Source organism: Pangasianodon hypophthalmus, chromosome 24 (genome assembly GCF_027358585.1).
Source record: "Pangasianodon hypophthalmus isolate fPanHyp1 chromosome 24, fPanHyp1.pri, whole genome shotgun sequence".
NCBI classification, from domain to species: Eukaryota; Metazoa; Chordata; class Actinopteri; order Siluriformes; family Pangasiidae; genus Pangasianodon; species Pangasianodon hypophthalmus.
In genome coordinates this window covers 4,610,129-4,622,198 of record NC_069733.1, presented here as the reverse complement: position 1 = coordinate 4,622,198, position 12,070 = coordinate 4,610,129, and the positions used below count along the sequence as shown (strand labels likewise).

Sequence of the window (12,070 nt, the reverse complement as noted above, 5' to 3'; positions counted from 1 at the left end):
TGCATTCCCACAATTACTTCAGATTCCAAAAAGGTTAGCAATGAGGAAGCAGCGAGTACGCTGACCGGAACGAGGTCAATTTCAATTCTGACTCACAAATTAATTCAGATTTTATACAACAATGTAGACTGCAGATATCTTTTCTGCATCCGGAGGCACAGTGTGGCAGTGCGGGGTGAGTGTGCAGCTGTTTCCAGGACATTCAGCATCAGCGAAGAAAAAGAAGCAGAATGGTGAAATTCCATGCAAGCTCCACTCTTACCATGGCGAAAAGCACTACAGACCAAAAAAATAAATAAATAAAATCACTTTTATATCGGAGTCTGTAGAAAACTGCTCTGAATTTGTAGAAATCATTTATGCATCAAATATGAAAGGCGTTTCAATGCAAACACCATTTTAACCCGACACACTGCACTCAGGAGTCAAAAGACCCCCATGTTTTGCTTGTTTGGCTCAATAGGATTCCTTACACATTCCTTCTTTCCTCTTAACTCTCATTCGAGTTGTTTTATAAAAGAATGAACCACACAGCCACGGGGTTTCTGCAGTCTGTAAGAGATATCATTAATCATTTTTTAAGCAAAGATACAGCAGTTTGTCTACCAAAGATATCCAGCAGTGCTGTGGTCAGAAACTGATACTGATTTATGGCATGAGGACAATTAACACACTCCGCGCATGGAAAAGATTAGCCGTAACCTCTAATTATACATCTAATATAACATAGAATTGGACAAAGGTGCTGCTCACATTTTTCTGTAACATACCTAATAGTATTATAACAGCGTAGTTAATCTGTGACAATCACAGGCTAGGCGGCAGGGAAAAAAGCTAAACCAACAGTCTGCTAGCTGCTAGTCACTCAGGTTCCAGAAAGTTTGTTCTAGTACTGTTGGGGTCATACGTTTACGTACGCCTTGCAGAATCTGCAAAATGTTCAAATTTAAAAAAATAAGAAGTGGGATCATAAAAATTGCATTTTGTTTTTTATTTATACTGCCCTGAATAAGCTATTTCACATAACAGATGTTTACACACAGTCCACAAGACACAATAATAACTGAATTTACACAAGTGAACCAGTTCAAAAGTTTACACACCCTTGATTCTTAATACTGTGTGTTGCTACTGTGCGTCAGTGGACAGTGGATAGGTTCAGCAAACCGGACTTCGTGTGAAAACTGAAATGAATTTCCTGGTTACACAATTGCACTAGTTGTCCATGTAGTACACAGTTATAGAAGTGAATTATTTATAACCGCACTATTCAGTGTCACCCAGATGAGGATGGGTTCCCTTTTTGGGTCTGGTTCCTCTCAAGGTTTCTTCCTCATATCGTCTCAGGGAGTTTTTCCTCACCACCATCGCCTCTGGCTTGCTCATTAGGGATAAATTCACATATTTACAATTTCTTTTAGTTTTATCTAATATGAATCTATTTATTTCTGTAAAGCTGCTTTGTGACAATGGGCATTGTTAAAAGCGCTATACAAATAAAACTGAACTGAATTGAAAATCCACCTCTTCACTCAACACTTAAATGAGCACTAAATCAACACTGTTACTGTTACTCTATGTTTTTCAATAGAAACTTCAATTCAATTCTCAAACTCGCTCTGTATAAGAGGATTGCTCCATGCTGTAGCTGTAATTGTAAATGTAAATGTAATGCTTGTTGTGTTGCTACAAACATGTCTGCTACTGTTTTATTAACAATCTCCTACATTTAAGCATCATCTAATCCCAAAGAACTTAGTGATCATAGCTCAAAAGGAGCACAGTTATTATGCTATGGAACATGTTCTGTTCAAAAAAACGGCTCTCTAGAAAAAATTTCAAACAGCAACGGAAAAAAAAAAAAAAAGCCTTGCTATGTTCACTGAGCTTTTATTGCAGGTTGATTCACATCCTTTTGAAATGAAAGAGAGCGCTAAGCTCACACCTTATTACTTTTCTTTATACAAACTGCCATTAAACGTCATCGTTCAGAAGCACGGTATTAACTCTCAATAGCTGTTTGTATGAACTAAAGCACATGATTAGCCCAGTGCTTGGAACTCAGACGCAGTTTTAAGCTGTGAGACCACTGGTTAAAAACCTTTACAGTAGATTTATTGTTTATGGTTATGTGGTGAACTGAGAGGTTGGTTGATGACGGAGCAAAGAATTGCTGATGACCTAAATACAAGAGTCCTGAAGAGTGTCTGGTTTTAAAACCGTACCATGGTACAACAGAAATAAAGGCTTGTTTGTTTGTTTGTTTTTTGATGAGTATCACTGGTCAGTTCAGCTGAATACCAGAGGCACAAACACACAGTGTAAGAGAGAAACCAAAACAATTTTGTGACTGCAATTTAAAAAGCCACCATACAGCCATCATGCGCAACAACACTGGAATGAGACGGCAGCATTCCAGAGACGGCACTCGACACGCTTTGTGGGAAGGATAAAAACACGTGTATTTTTGCACCAAACTAGAGCTTCAAACTAGAACTAAAAATACCTTGCGCTATAGCAATAAGCCTTTAATTAAGCAACCAATTTTTTTGTGGAAAAAAATTTGAGCCTCGGTGCGAAGCACTTCATGTCTGAACTTTTAATGTGCAGATTTTCTGTAGAGTTTGTATTAAATTTTATTATTTTTTACTACACCTAGCCTGATACTGGCACATTTAATTTTATAATTTAAGCAATTTTCTTCCTGTTTTTTGTTTTTGGATTTCTCCCACCTTTTTTCCACCAATTTGGTCTTGCTAATTCCCACCCACTAGCTAACTTTCCCCCTTATCACACGACAGCTACCATGTGCTTCCTCTGAGAGACGTAAAGTGTTATCGACCCTGTTCCACATACATGAGCTCACAGACACCCATGATTGGCTAGTGTCAATGTGACTGACAGCGAGAGAGTGTGTACCATCCCTCCCACCCAGACAGCACGGCCAGTTTTGCTATCTTGAAACCCGGACATGGACGGCTGTGGCTCAAGCTCTTATCAAATATGTCCAACCTGTCCAGCAAAACTATTACACATCCATAACTGTAATATGCACGTGAGTCGACAGGAAACCTCATATCCTTCATAATTGTACCGCGTGACCAAATGACTATGCTCACAAATAAAATAAACTGGAGAAGACAACTAGCCAGTAGCCAACTTTTGTGTATATATTCATTCACTCCTCTTCGTTAACCCGGGTCAGAGCCTGCTATAAGCTATAACACTAATCTAACTGATAAAGATGACTCTGCTTAACTATTACGCATAATTTTCACCCAATGCTTTACACTCATGGTATTCATTACTAAAAGAACCGTGTATAATTTATAATGTGTCCTCTCGTCTGTGATATCACGCTGTACTGCCTCCAGCTATCCTAAATTTCATTTGCTTAATTGTTTAAATTAATCTAACCTATTTAACAACGCCATCGAACATCTTCTATACTGAAATGCTCCAAGCTTTCACGTTTCAAGGATTTGATCTGGATCCCTAACAACTGCGATAACTAAAGATGACAATTTGATTAACAGCTACAATATTTTGTATTTTGTCTATTTCCCTTTATTTTATATAAGCCTAAGATAAATCCTTGTACATTACAAAAGCATCTTTCTCCAAGAGAAAATGTCACCAATCATCGCCTTCCACTATTCACTCACCTCCAAGTCCAAGCTTCTTTGAGGCTTTTGTTGCTTCTCTATCTGCTGCCCGGTTAAATGAATCTTCTCTAGTGCACCTGCTTGAAAGCAGACAGGTATAAGAGATATAACTCACACTAACAACACCGCTTTTCATTCAAGTACACGTGGTCCGTACCCTCAATCTCTTCATCTCTCAGTCGGCGAATGGCTGCACGGATGAGCTTCCTCTCTTCGTACTCCGTGCTACTACGCAACTACAAACAATAGGGGGAAAAAAAAAAAAAAAAAAAAACAGAAATCAACAGCATTTAAAAACCAGGAAGAATAAAAGAGCTATTTATGATGCACCAAAAATTAAATATGCTCCTCAAAAAAACAATATGAAATATTCTGTAAAACGGACTGAAGTTGGGAATTTGTGTCTCAATCATGACAAATCACAAATTTATTAATAATAAAACAATAGTTTCTATTAGTGTTCCCTCTATAATAATATAGATTGCATAATATATTTCCTCAGTCATAATACTCCACATGGCTATTTCCAGCATGTTTCATTTCCTATAAACCCAGATGTTTGCTTCACACAAACATATTATGATACTTTTTTTTATTTTCTTTTTCTTAAAATCTGTGCCTGATAGACTATGGGCTATTTGCTTTAGTGGGTTGAATACTGTATATAGAACATTATTAGATCGTGAATTTATTTGTAGAACGCTACAAGCTGCGTAATATTAATATTATGTGTGTCCAATATAAAGAAAAGTTTTACGCTGTAATCCATTGTACTCGGAAAGTCAATTTTCCCGATTTTCCGACATTTCGATTTGGAAAGACATGGATGCAGAGAACGAGATCATATTTGTGATTTGTGGCACAACACAAAAGCTACATATCGACTAAAATGAAGTTTTATCAAGTATAAAGTACAATGGATTGCAGCGTTATACCACCAGTAGCTGCAAATAAAAGCTATAAAATCCCATGTAGATATTATTTTCCCAGTGAATCGTGTGTTACAAAGATGTACACCTGTAGCGACTCCACTCTGAGAGACTTTTCACAAGGATCGAGCATGTTGCACTTGATGAAAGTGCGTTTCAATTCTCTGGATAACTGCAAAGACGACTAAATACGGCATGTCGCAGTGCTCAAAAACGTTTTCCCAATGTACAGGCAAAAGACGCTCGTTAAATCACAGACATGTCTACCCAGAGGGGACTAAAAATATCAGACCACCCCCGAGTTAGGAGAAAAAAAAAAAAAAAAAAAAAAAGTAGGTATTTTAGGCTGACATTTTGTTAAGGGTGGAGATGCCGATCCCAACACTGCCTGTGTGGCTATATATAGAAAATGTCATAAATTTTGCTAAGATCCATAACTGTGTGGCAGCCTGGGAAAGTCCTTTACATGGTAAAAATTTCTACTATAGAAGCCTAAAGTTCTGAAAACCGCATGTATCTCAACCACAAGTGAAGGGAATAGAGGGAAAACTGGTTTCGAACAACCTGATCAAAGTGTGACGTTCACTGTTTTAGCTAGCGAGGTTTTAGACATCTTTACCACTGCATCTGTTAACTCCTAAACCAACACCATCTTCACAGGAAGCTAGTCTAAGCGGGTTTAAAAAGTAAATAAAAGCAATTCCATGTCATTTTGGTTAAAAATATTGATGCTTTCATAAAGCTGAGATGTCGAATTACGTTATAGGAAGAAACATTATATAAAAATAAGATTTCTGCCTACAATGTTTACCAGAATTTAGCTACAGCAACATCTAACGGGTGTTTCCCAGACCACCATGCATATGAAATATATATAAATGGTGTTGGATCCAGTTTTTTTTCCCTCCTGGTACCTACCATCACAGAGAGCTCATCAATGTCCTGAATCTCCTGAAGCTTCCTAGAAAGCAAGTCCAGGGATGCTGCCAAATCAGGCCTGCGAATATACAGGCACACACACACACACACACACACACATGTGTAATTCAAGAATAATACACTGACAGTTGTGTGTAGTGCTGACTGACAGCTTTGTGCTGCACTCAGCAGCTGGACGCTCGCATACCAGAAAGTTTTTCTTGGCAGGAAGAAACTTCAGTCTAAGAAAACTATTAAGAATGGAAAATGTGAGTGTGGAGGAAGGAGTGAAATTCTCTCCATACTTGTATGTATGTGGGAGAAAGAGGACGAACTGTGGGCTTGGCTTTAATACATTCTCAGTAGTGTATGAATTGACCAACTCAGATCAAAAACAACAGCCAATTTGTTAGAGAAATGGCAAAGGAGTTGGGTTCACTGGCTCACAAGACTTTCCAGTCAGAAGATAAGTTAATAATTGTAACAATTCTAACTTTTCATAGCAAGCACAAAATTTCTATATTACTGATCTCATAGACCTTTACCAGAATCAATCAAGTGGCAAAGTAAAAATGAGTAAAAATCATTTTCTTCTACCGATGCTGATTTTCTTTATCATCGTGTCTGTGCTCCTGGGCCCGTCTGAATCTCTTATTGGTCAGCGCAGCTTCCAGGTCTTCAATCTCACGGTGGCGCAGCTCTCGAATAGCTGACCTTATGAGTCGTCGCTCAGTCATATCCACAGTGCCATCCAGCTGAAAACGTGACATGAAGAAGTACACACGTTACACGAGTTTTAAAGTTATGGTATAGTCCTAGCTAAGGGTTGGCATTAACTCCAATACAGAATGAAATAACCTTATATTACACACTCACCAGCCACCTGCTCATTCATGCAATTGTCCAATCAGACAATCATATGGCAGCAGCTCAGTATATAAAATCATGCAGATAGAGGCCAAGAGCTTCAGTTAATGTTCACATCAGAGATCAGAATGAGGGAAAAATGTGACATTGACTGGGTTTGAGTATTTCATAAACTGCTGATCACCTGGGATTTTCACACACAACAGTCTGTAGAGTTTACACAGACTAGTGCAAAAAAAAAAAAACATCCAGGTAGCGGCAGTTCAGCAGAAAAGCCTTGAGAGGTCAGAGGAGAAGTCAGACTGGTTCCAATCGACTGGAAGTCTAGAGTAACTCAAATAAGCACTCTTTACAACCGAGGTAAGCAGAAAAGCATCTCAGAATGCACAACGCATTGAACGTGGAGGCGGATGGACACAGGCTCACCGAACCTGGATAGCCGACGGTTGGAGGAAAAGCAACCGATGTATATAGAATATAATAATATTCTTTATACCACAGTGCTCAGATCAAAATCCTCCATTCTGATTGGCCAGAAGCTGTTGATTAAGTTCCTATAACAGCAGTAGTGCCAGCTGCAGGGCAACTCACAGGTTTATATTAATCCGCTCGTTCTAATATGCAATTGTTTCTATAGTAACTTATAAGGCGGACGCACCACATAACCTAAGCCTTATAATAAACACACATATATATATATATATATATATATATATATATATATATATATATATATATATATATATATATATATATATATTATAATAATAATTGCAATTGTTGATATGGTTAGGTTTTCAGTGAGGAGATTGTATTTATTTTGTATTTTTGGTCTCCAGTGATGTCACTCTGTAACGGTTAGAAATAAATAAAGCTGTTCTTTTATGATTTCTGACATGGGAAAGTTTTTAGGATAGACGGCTGTCCGGTTTCTCTAACATTAAAAGCTGCATTTTTTTGCCTTTAAGTATCATCAGGCAGATTTTTTTTTTGCAAAATAATGCAACCCTACTGTTGGTGAGTAAACCTATATATCACAATACATATTGTGTATCGTCATCAAGAATTGTGATCTGCTATTTCTCTCATATCACCCACCCCTGTATGCACGAAATAATGAAACACACGGTTACACACTGTCTGAGGGACTAGAAAAACAGGGGAGTAGAAATAATGTCCCAAAAAATGAAGGCCACTAGAGCAGCAGGCAGCGATTAGTTCACTCCTCAATTGCCGTCCATGTAGTTCCATTGTAGTGTTTTTTTGGTTTTTTTGTTTTTTGTAGGATGTGGGTAACTGAGTGCCAAGTCACTGTTGGGTGCAGTGCCAGCTGCGCGCACACACACACACACACACATACACACACACACACACACACACAGAGTTGGGGTCAGCCTTCCTTCCTAAAAACTGATAAGGCAGGTCAAGCTGCAGCTTGTTTCCCTGAGATACAGTGCAACTGAAAGCTGTGAAACACTGATCCATTCAAATGGCGCTTCCAGTTGTATGATGCTTTACATATACCAACAATATCAGCAAGTAAAGAAACAAGTACATGATGGAGCTTTAAATCAACAGACGGTGCTGCTTGGGGAATTCAGTGCTATGTTTAAACACCCAGAATCATTTTAATGAAACTGTATTTCTACTATAACACGTACTAATGATAATTATGCTGTATTTAACTTATGTTTAGGAGCCTTGACATCTACGTCTTGATGGGATGTGTCTCTGATGATGATTGTGGGTTAGTGGAAACACCGGTGTTGTAGATGTCCTCTACTGCAGGTAGCTGTGTGTTGATCTTCTGGGCTGATATCATGACTCTCTGGAGAGCCTTCTCATCAGCCAAAGAGCAGCTGGTATACCACACCGAGATACAGAAGCTGCTCATTAAATATTCGTTTTGGAAAATTTGTTCCTCGTCATTACAAGACATTGTTTCTCTCCATTTTCTCCCATGACACATCAATGATTGGCTAGTGTCACTCTGATTGACACCCTCTAATCTTTTTGTAATCTCGCCATTCTTCTAGTGCGTGCGTGAGGTCACGTGGTACAACTCTTTGGTGAACATCTTTAGTTTTAGATTACTCAAGCTTACTGAAATTAGCGTCCATTTGCTCCTCTTCTTCAGAACCCATGCACACCATCCAATCACTGCTGTGTCTCACTAGTTAAAGCATGCTGGTCTGATCATTTTTACATAATAAATCTATGGACAGCTATTAAGAATAGTGTCAGCCATTTTAGGTGTTTTTTTTTTTTTTTTAGACTATTGTCCAAATCCTCACATTTTTACCTGATCACTTTTTTTCCCCACGGAAAGATTGCTTTCAAGTATGTGAGTGAATGAGTGACTCAGTAAGTCCACTGCTCACACAGCATTATTTTGTCCTTATAAGGGCACAGGGCACATCATTCGGCCTGCTGTCTTTAAGATGAGAACTGAAGCTGAAGGAAAAGAGAGAAATCCATACAGCTGAGTTAAACATTCCAGCAACTGAGTTCTCTCCATGCCATCATATGTAAGGACATATCTCCAAAAACATTGAAAAACAAACAAGATTTTTTTTTTCATTTCTATCCAAGAAAAATTCCTCTTGGGTGAAAAAGAGGTGGTCTTTTCTCAAAAAGGACTGTCCTTGGCAGTTAAACATATTCAGGAAACAGTGCTCTATAATCCAAATCAGAAGGTCATAAGGATGAGAAGGCAATAACTGTCCCTATATTAAGACTCTCACACTGAAAGGCTTCTAATTTAAGTCCTTTCCAAAAATATTTATAATATAGGAGTATTTATATATACACACAGATCCTTCAGGATTTTGAAATGTCATCTAGAAATGGCTTCATCTAAAAAGATTCAGTACAGGAGGATAGCACTTCCTTACACTTATCTGCCTGTCTTTTTTTTTTTTTTTTTTTTTTTTTTTTTTTTTTTTTTAAAACAGCAGCAATGGGTAGAAGCATAAAATTATCAGTAGTCTTAAAATAACAATCAGGTTGCGTAAAACCCACGGAAATGTAGGTACACAAACACTTTTGCAGGCCTGTAAGTGTTTCAGAGTTGAGCTGGTATGGAAAAAATTTTAATTGCTGAAGAACGTTCTGAAAAACAAACCAAAAAAGGTTGGAGCTTAAAAAGGTACACGTGCAGCAAACAAATTTTCCTACAATAAAGGTTGCTTAAATTTTCAAACCACCAATCACGAGTCCATAAAGACTAGTAGACATAAATAACGTCTTTACTCAACTACTCAAAGCAGATCTGGTATACGTGCGCAAATTCCAAAGCACCTTTTAATGCGCCTTATGAAGCTCTGATTTCAATTAACTTCAATGCACTTAGAAGTATTGAGGAAAAGAGACGGGCAAGCAGGAAAACAAGAGAATAAACAACTAAAAATAAATCGAGACAGATGGAAAACTGTTGGAAAGTGCTCACTGCTGGTCACCCATGAGAGACTGACATTTATGACCTCAGGGGACTTGGACTTGAGGACTTGGAAAAAGCCTAACTGCTCTATGGAACAAGGGAAATTGGTGTAAAGAAGAAAGAAAAACGTTCCTCAGTCTATTCTGCTGTTAGAAATCTCTGAGAGCATAGATTCTATAGTTGTCCACAAGGCAGACACGGAGAAGTATTTAGCTTCAAAACTGTCAGTGGTGTTACACCTTTTAACAAACAAACAAAAAAAAAAATTAAAAAGCGAACGTGTTAAGTTTGTGTTTGTCTCTGGGATTTGCCAGTTTGCTGTCTGCACCCAGGTAGGTTCATCTTTTATCAAGAGATAAAATCAAGTTCATCTAATCACAGGAGGTGACAGACAGAAAACTCTTGCCAGCAAATCAAGTAGGACCGGATTTGTTCGTGAGAGGTGCTGCATTTAAAAAAAAACAAAAAAAAGAAGAAGAAGAAGAAAAGCATTTAAAATCTCCCTCCTTCATCTGTAAAATGGATTATTAACATCGCTATAAGCTACATGTATGCAAAAAGTTAAAAGTTAAATGGACAAATGTATGACTAACTAATAGCTATCCTGTGCGTGTGTGTGTATGTGTGTGTGTGAGAGAGAGAGAGCACGTGTGTGCGCGTGCATATACTCAGAATTGTTCCTGGAAAGGCATGTTAACCCTCATTTAGTTCTCTCTTCCTTACTGGATGCTGAAGAATAGCATTCCACTAAGCAAATATCCACCAAGTTCTACTTCTCTCTTCTTCTTCACTGTTTTGAACGGAATTTAGGGCAGGCCATCAGAAATGTGACCTCAAAAGCCGTTCTGGTCAGCAATCCATGACTGACCTTGGACAATCCAACAATTATCCAATTTAGATTCCCATCAGAATTTTTTTTTTTTTCAAAAATATCCCACAACATGACTGGGATCATGAGAACCTGCATCCAAAACTAGGTTCCCAAGCTGTTTGGTGAGGGGGAAAAAAAATTCCTTTTTTTTTTTTGCACCAAATTTGCGCCTGAAAATCTTCATCTGGAAATTCATCTATGAAACCCAGCAGCATTCAAAGTTCCAAAGTTCCAATCGTGCTTGGTGCGAACTCCACGTGCTCATATTTGTGGCTTGATGGGTTTCTGGAAAGCCTTAAAATACCTTCCTGCCACGGCAATGATTTGCATTTGCAGAGTTCAGGTGAGTCCAAGCTGCTTCAGACGCAAAATACACATGTGGAGGTTCACAGCAGGTTCATCACATCTCCAGCTCCTCTTAGCTACGATCCCGGCACCAGATGCAACAATTTAAATAATCAAGTATAATCACCTGGGGTCTTATTTATAAAAGGTACTTGAATTTCAAGTGTACGGCTGAATATATACTCATGCAACTTAGTTATGTGACAGAGTGAGTGTGTGACCATTTTTTGTGGAATTGGCAGATAAAAAAAATTATAATATTTTCAAATAAAAAGATTTTAAAGCAGCCTTTATTTAAATTATTTACAGATTTTTCATCATCTCTAATTTGACATTATGACCACAAAAACTTTACACCTACGACACTAATAAAAGTCAGTAAAGTAAACATGTTGTATTATAAATGAGGCTCCTGCTGTCTCACTTTAGTTATCCTTCGGCTTTCTTACATTGACAACAAACGGGTTTATCATGTATATCACCCTTTATTCCTGTTACCGTGACACTGCACAGCATGTACCGTGACTGAATGACCTTGTCTGTAGGATCAGACTGAAACTATAATGCTACATTGGCCTTTCCTAAAAATGTTCTGCAGGACATTTTCCAGAAGCCGCTGTATGTGCGGGGAAGAATAAAGAGCGCTGAGCAAATGCTTCATTTAAAAAGAACCAGTTACGAAAAGTAAACAAGCTTATCATAACATTACAATTAGTGAAGGAAAGTGAATTGTTCATGTGGAACGAAAATAAAAAGCCAGCTTATTGAATGAAAAGCAGTTACGACATTCATGGAAAATGAAACGCAGTTACGACATCCATGAGTACTGTAAGAATACGTGAGAATCACATATTTCAGGGTGAAAATAGTGGAAATTATTTTGTATGATCAAATCTGACTGGAAAACAAGTTGTTTTTAAATAATCTAAATCAATATTGATAAGCATAGCACGTATATTAAGTAGAATAGCATAAGTAATAACAAAAATTGCAAATAATGCTCATAATTATAATTGCATATACAGGAACTTCATAC

The 12,070-nt window shown here is 37.9% G+C and overlaps 1 protein-coding gene across 4 annotated transcripts in view; it reads right to left on the bottom strand.

Annotated features, from left to right (window-relative positions):
* smtnb (smoothelin b) overlaps positions 1–12,070 on the bottom strand; it is a 55,818-nt gene that overhangs the window by 38,552 nt on the left and 5,196 nt on the right. For all 4 annotated transcript variants that reach the window (XM_026939616.3, XM_026939618.3, XM_026939617.3 and 1 more), the window contains exons 2-5: positions 6,110–6,267; positions 5,513–5,591; positions 3,823–3,901; positions 3,666–3,742 (exon numbers count right to left, since the gene is read on the bottom strand). In XM_026939616.3, coding sequence (XP_026795417.2) covers positions 3,666–3,742; positions 3,823–3,901; positions 5,513–5,591; positions 6,110–6,267 — 393 coding nt within the window. The remainder of the gene's footprint in view (positions 1–3,665; positions 3,743–3,822; positions 3,902–5,512; positions 5,592–6,109; positions 6,268–12,070) is intronic.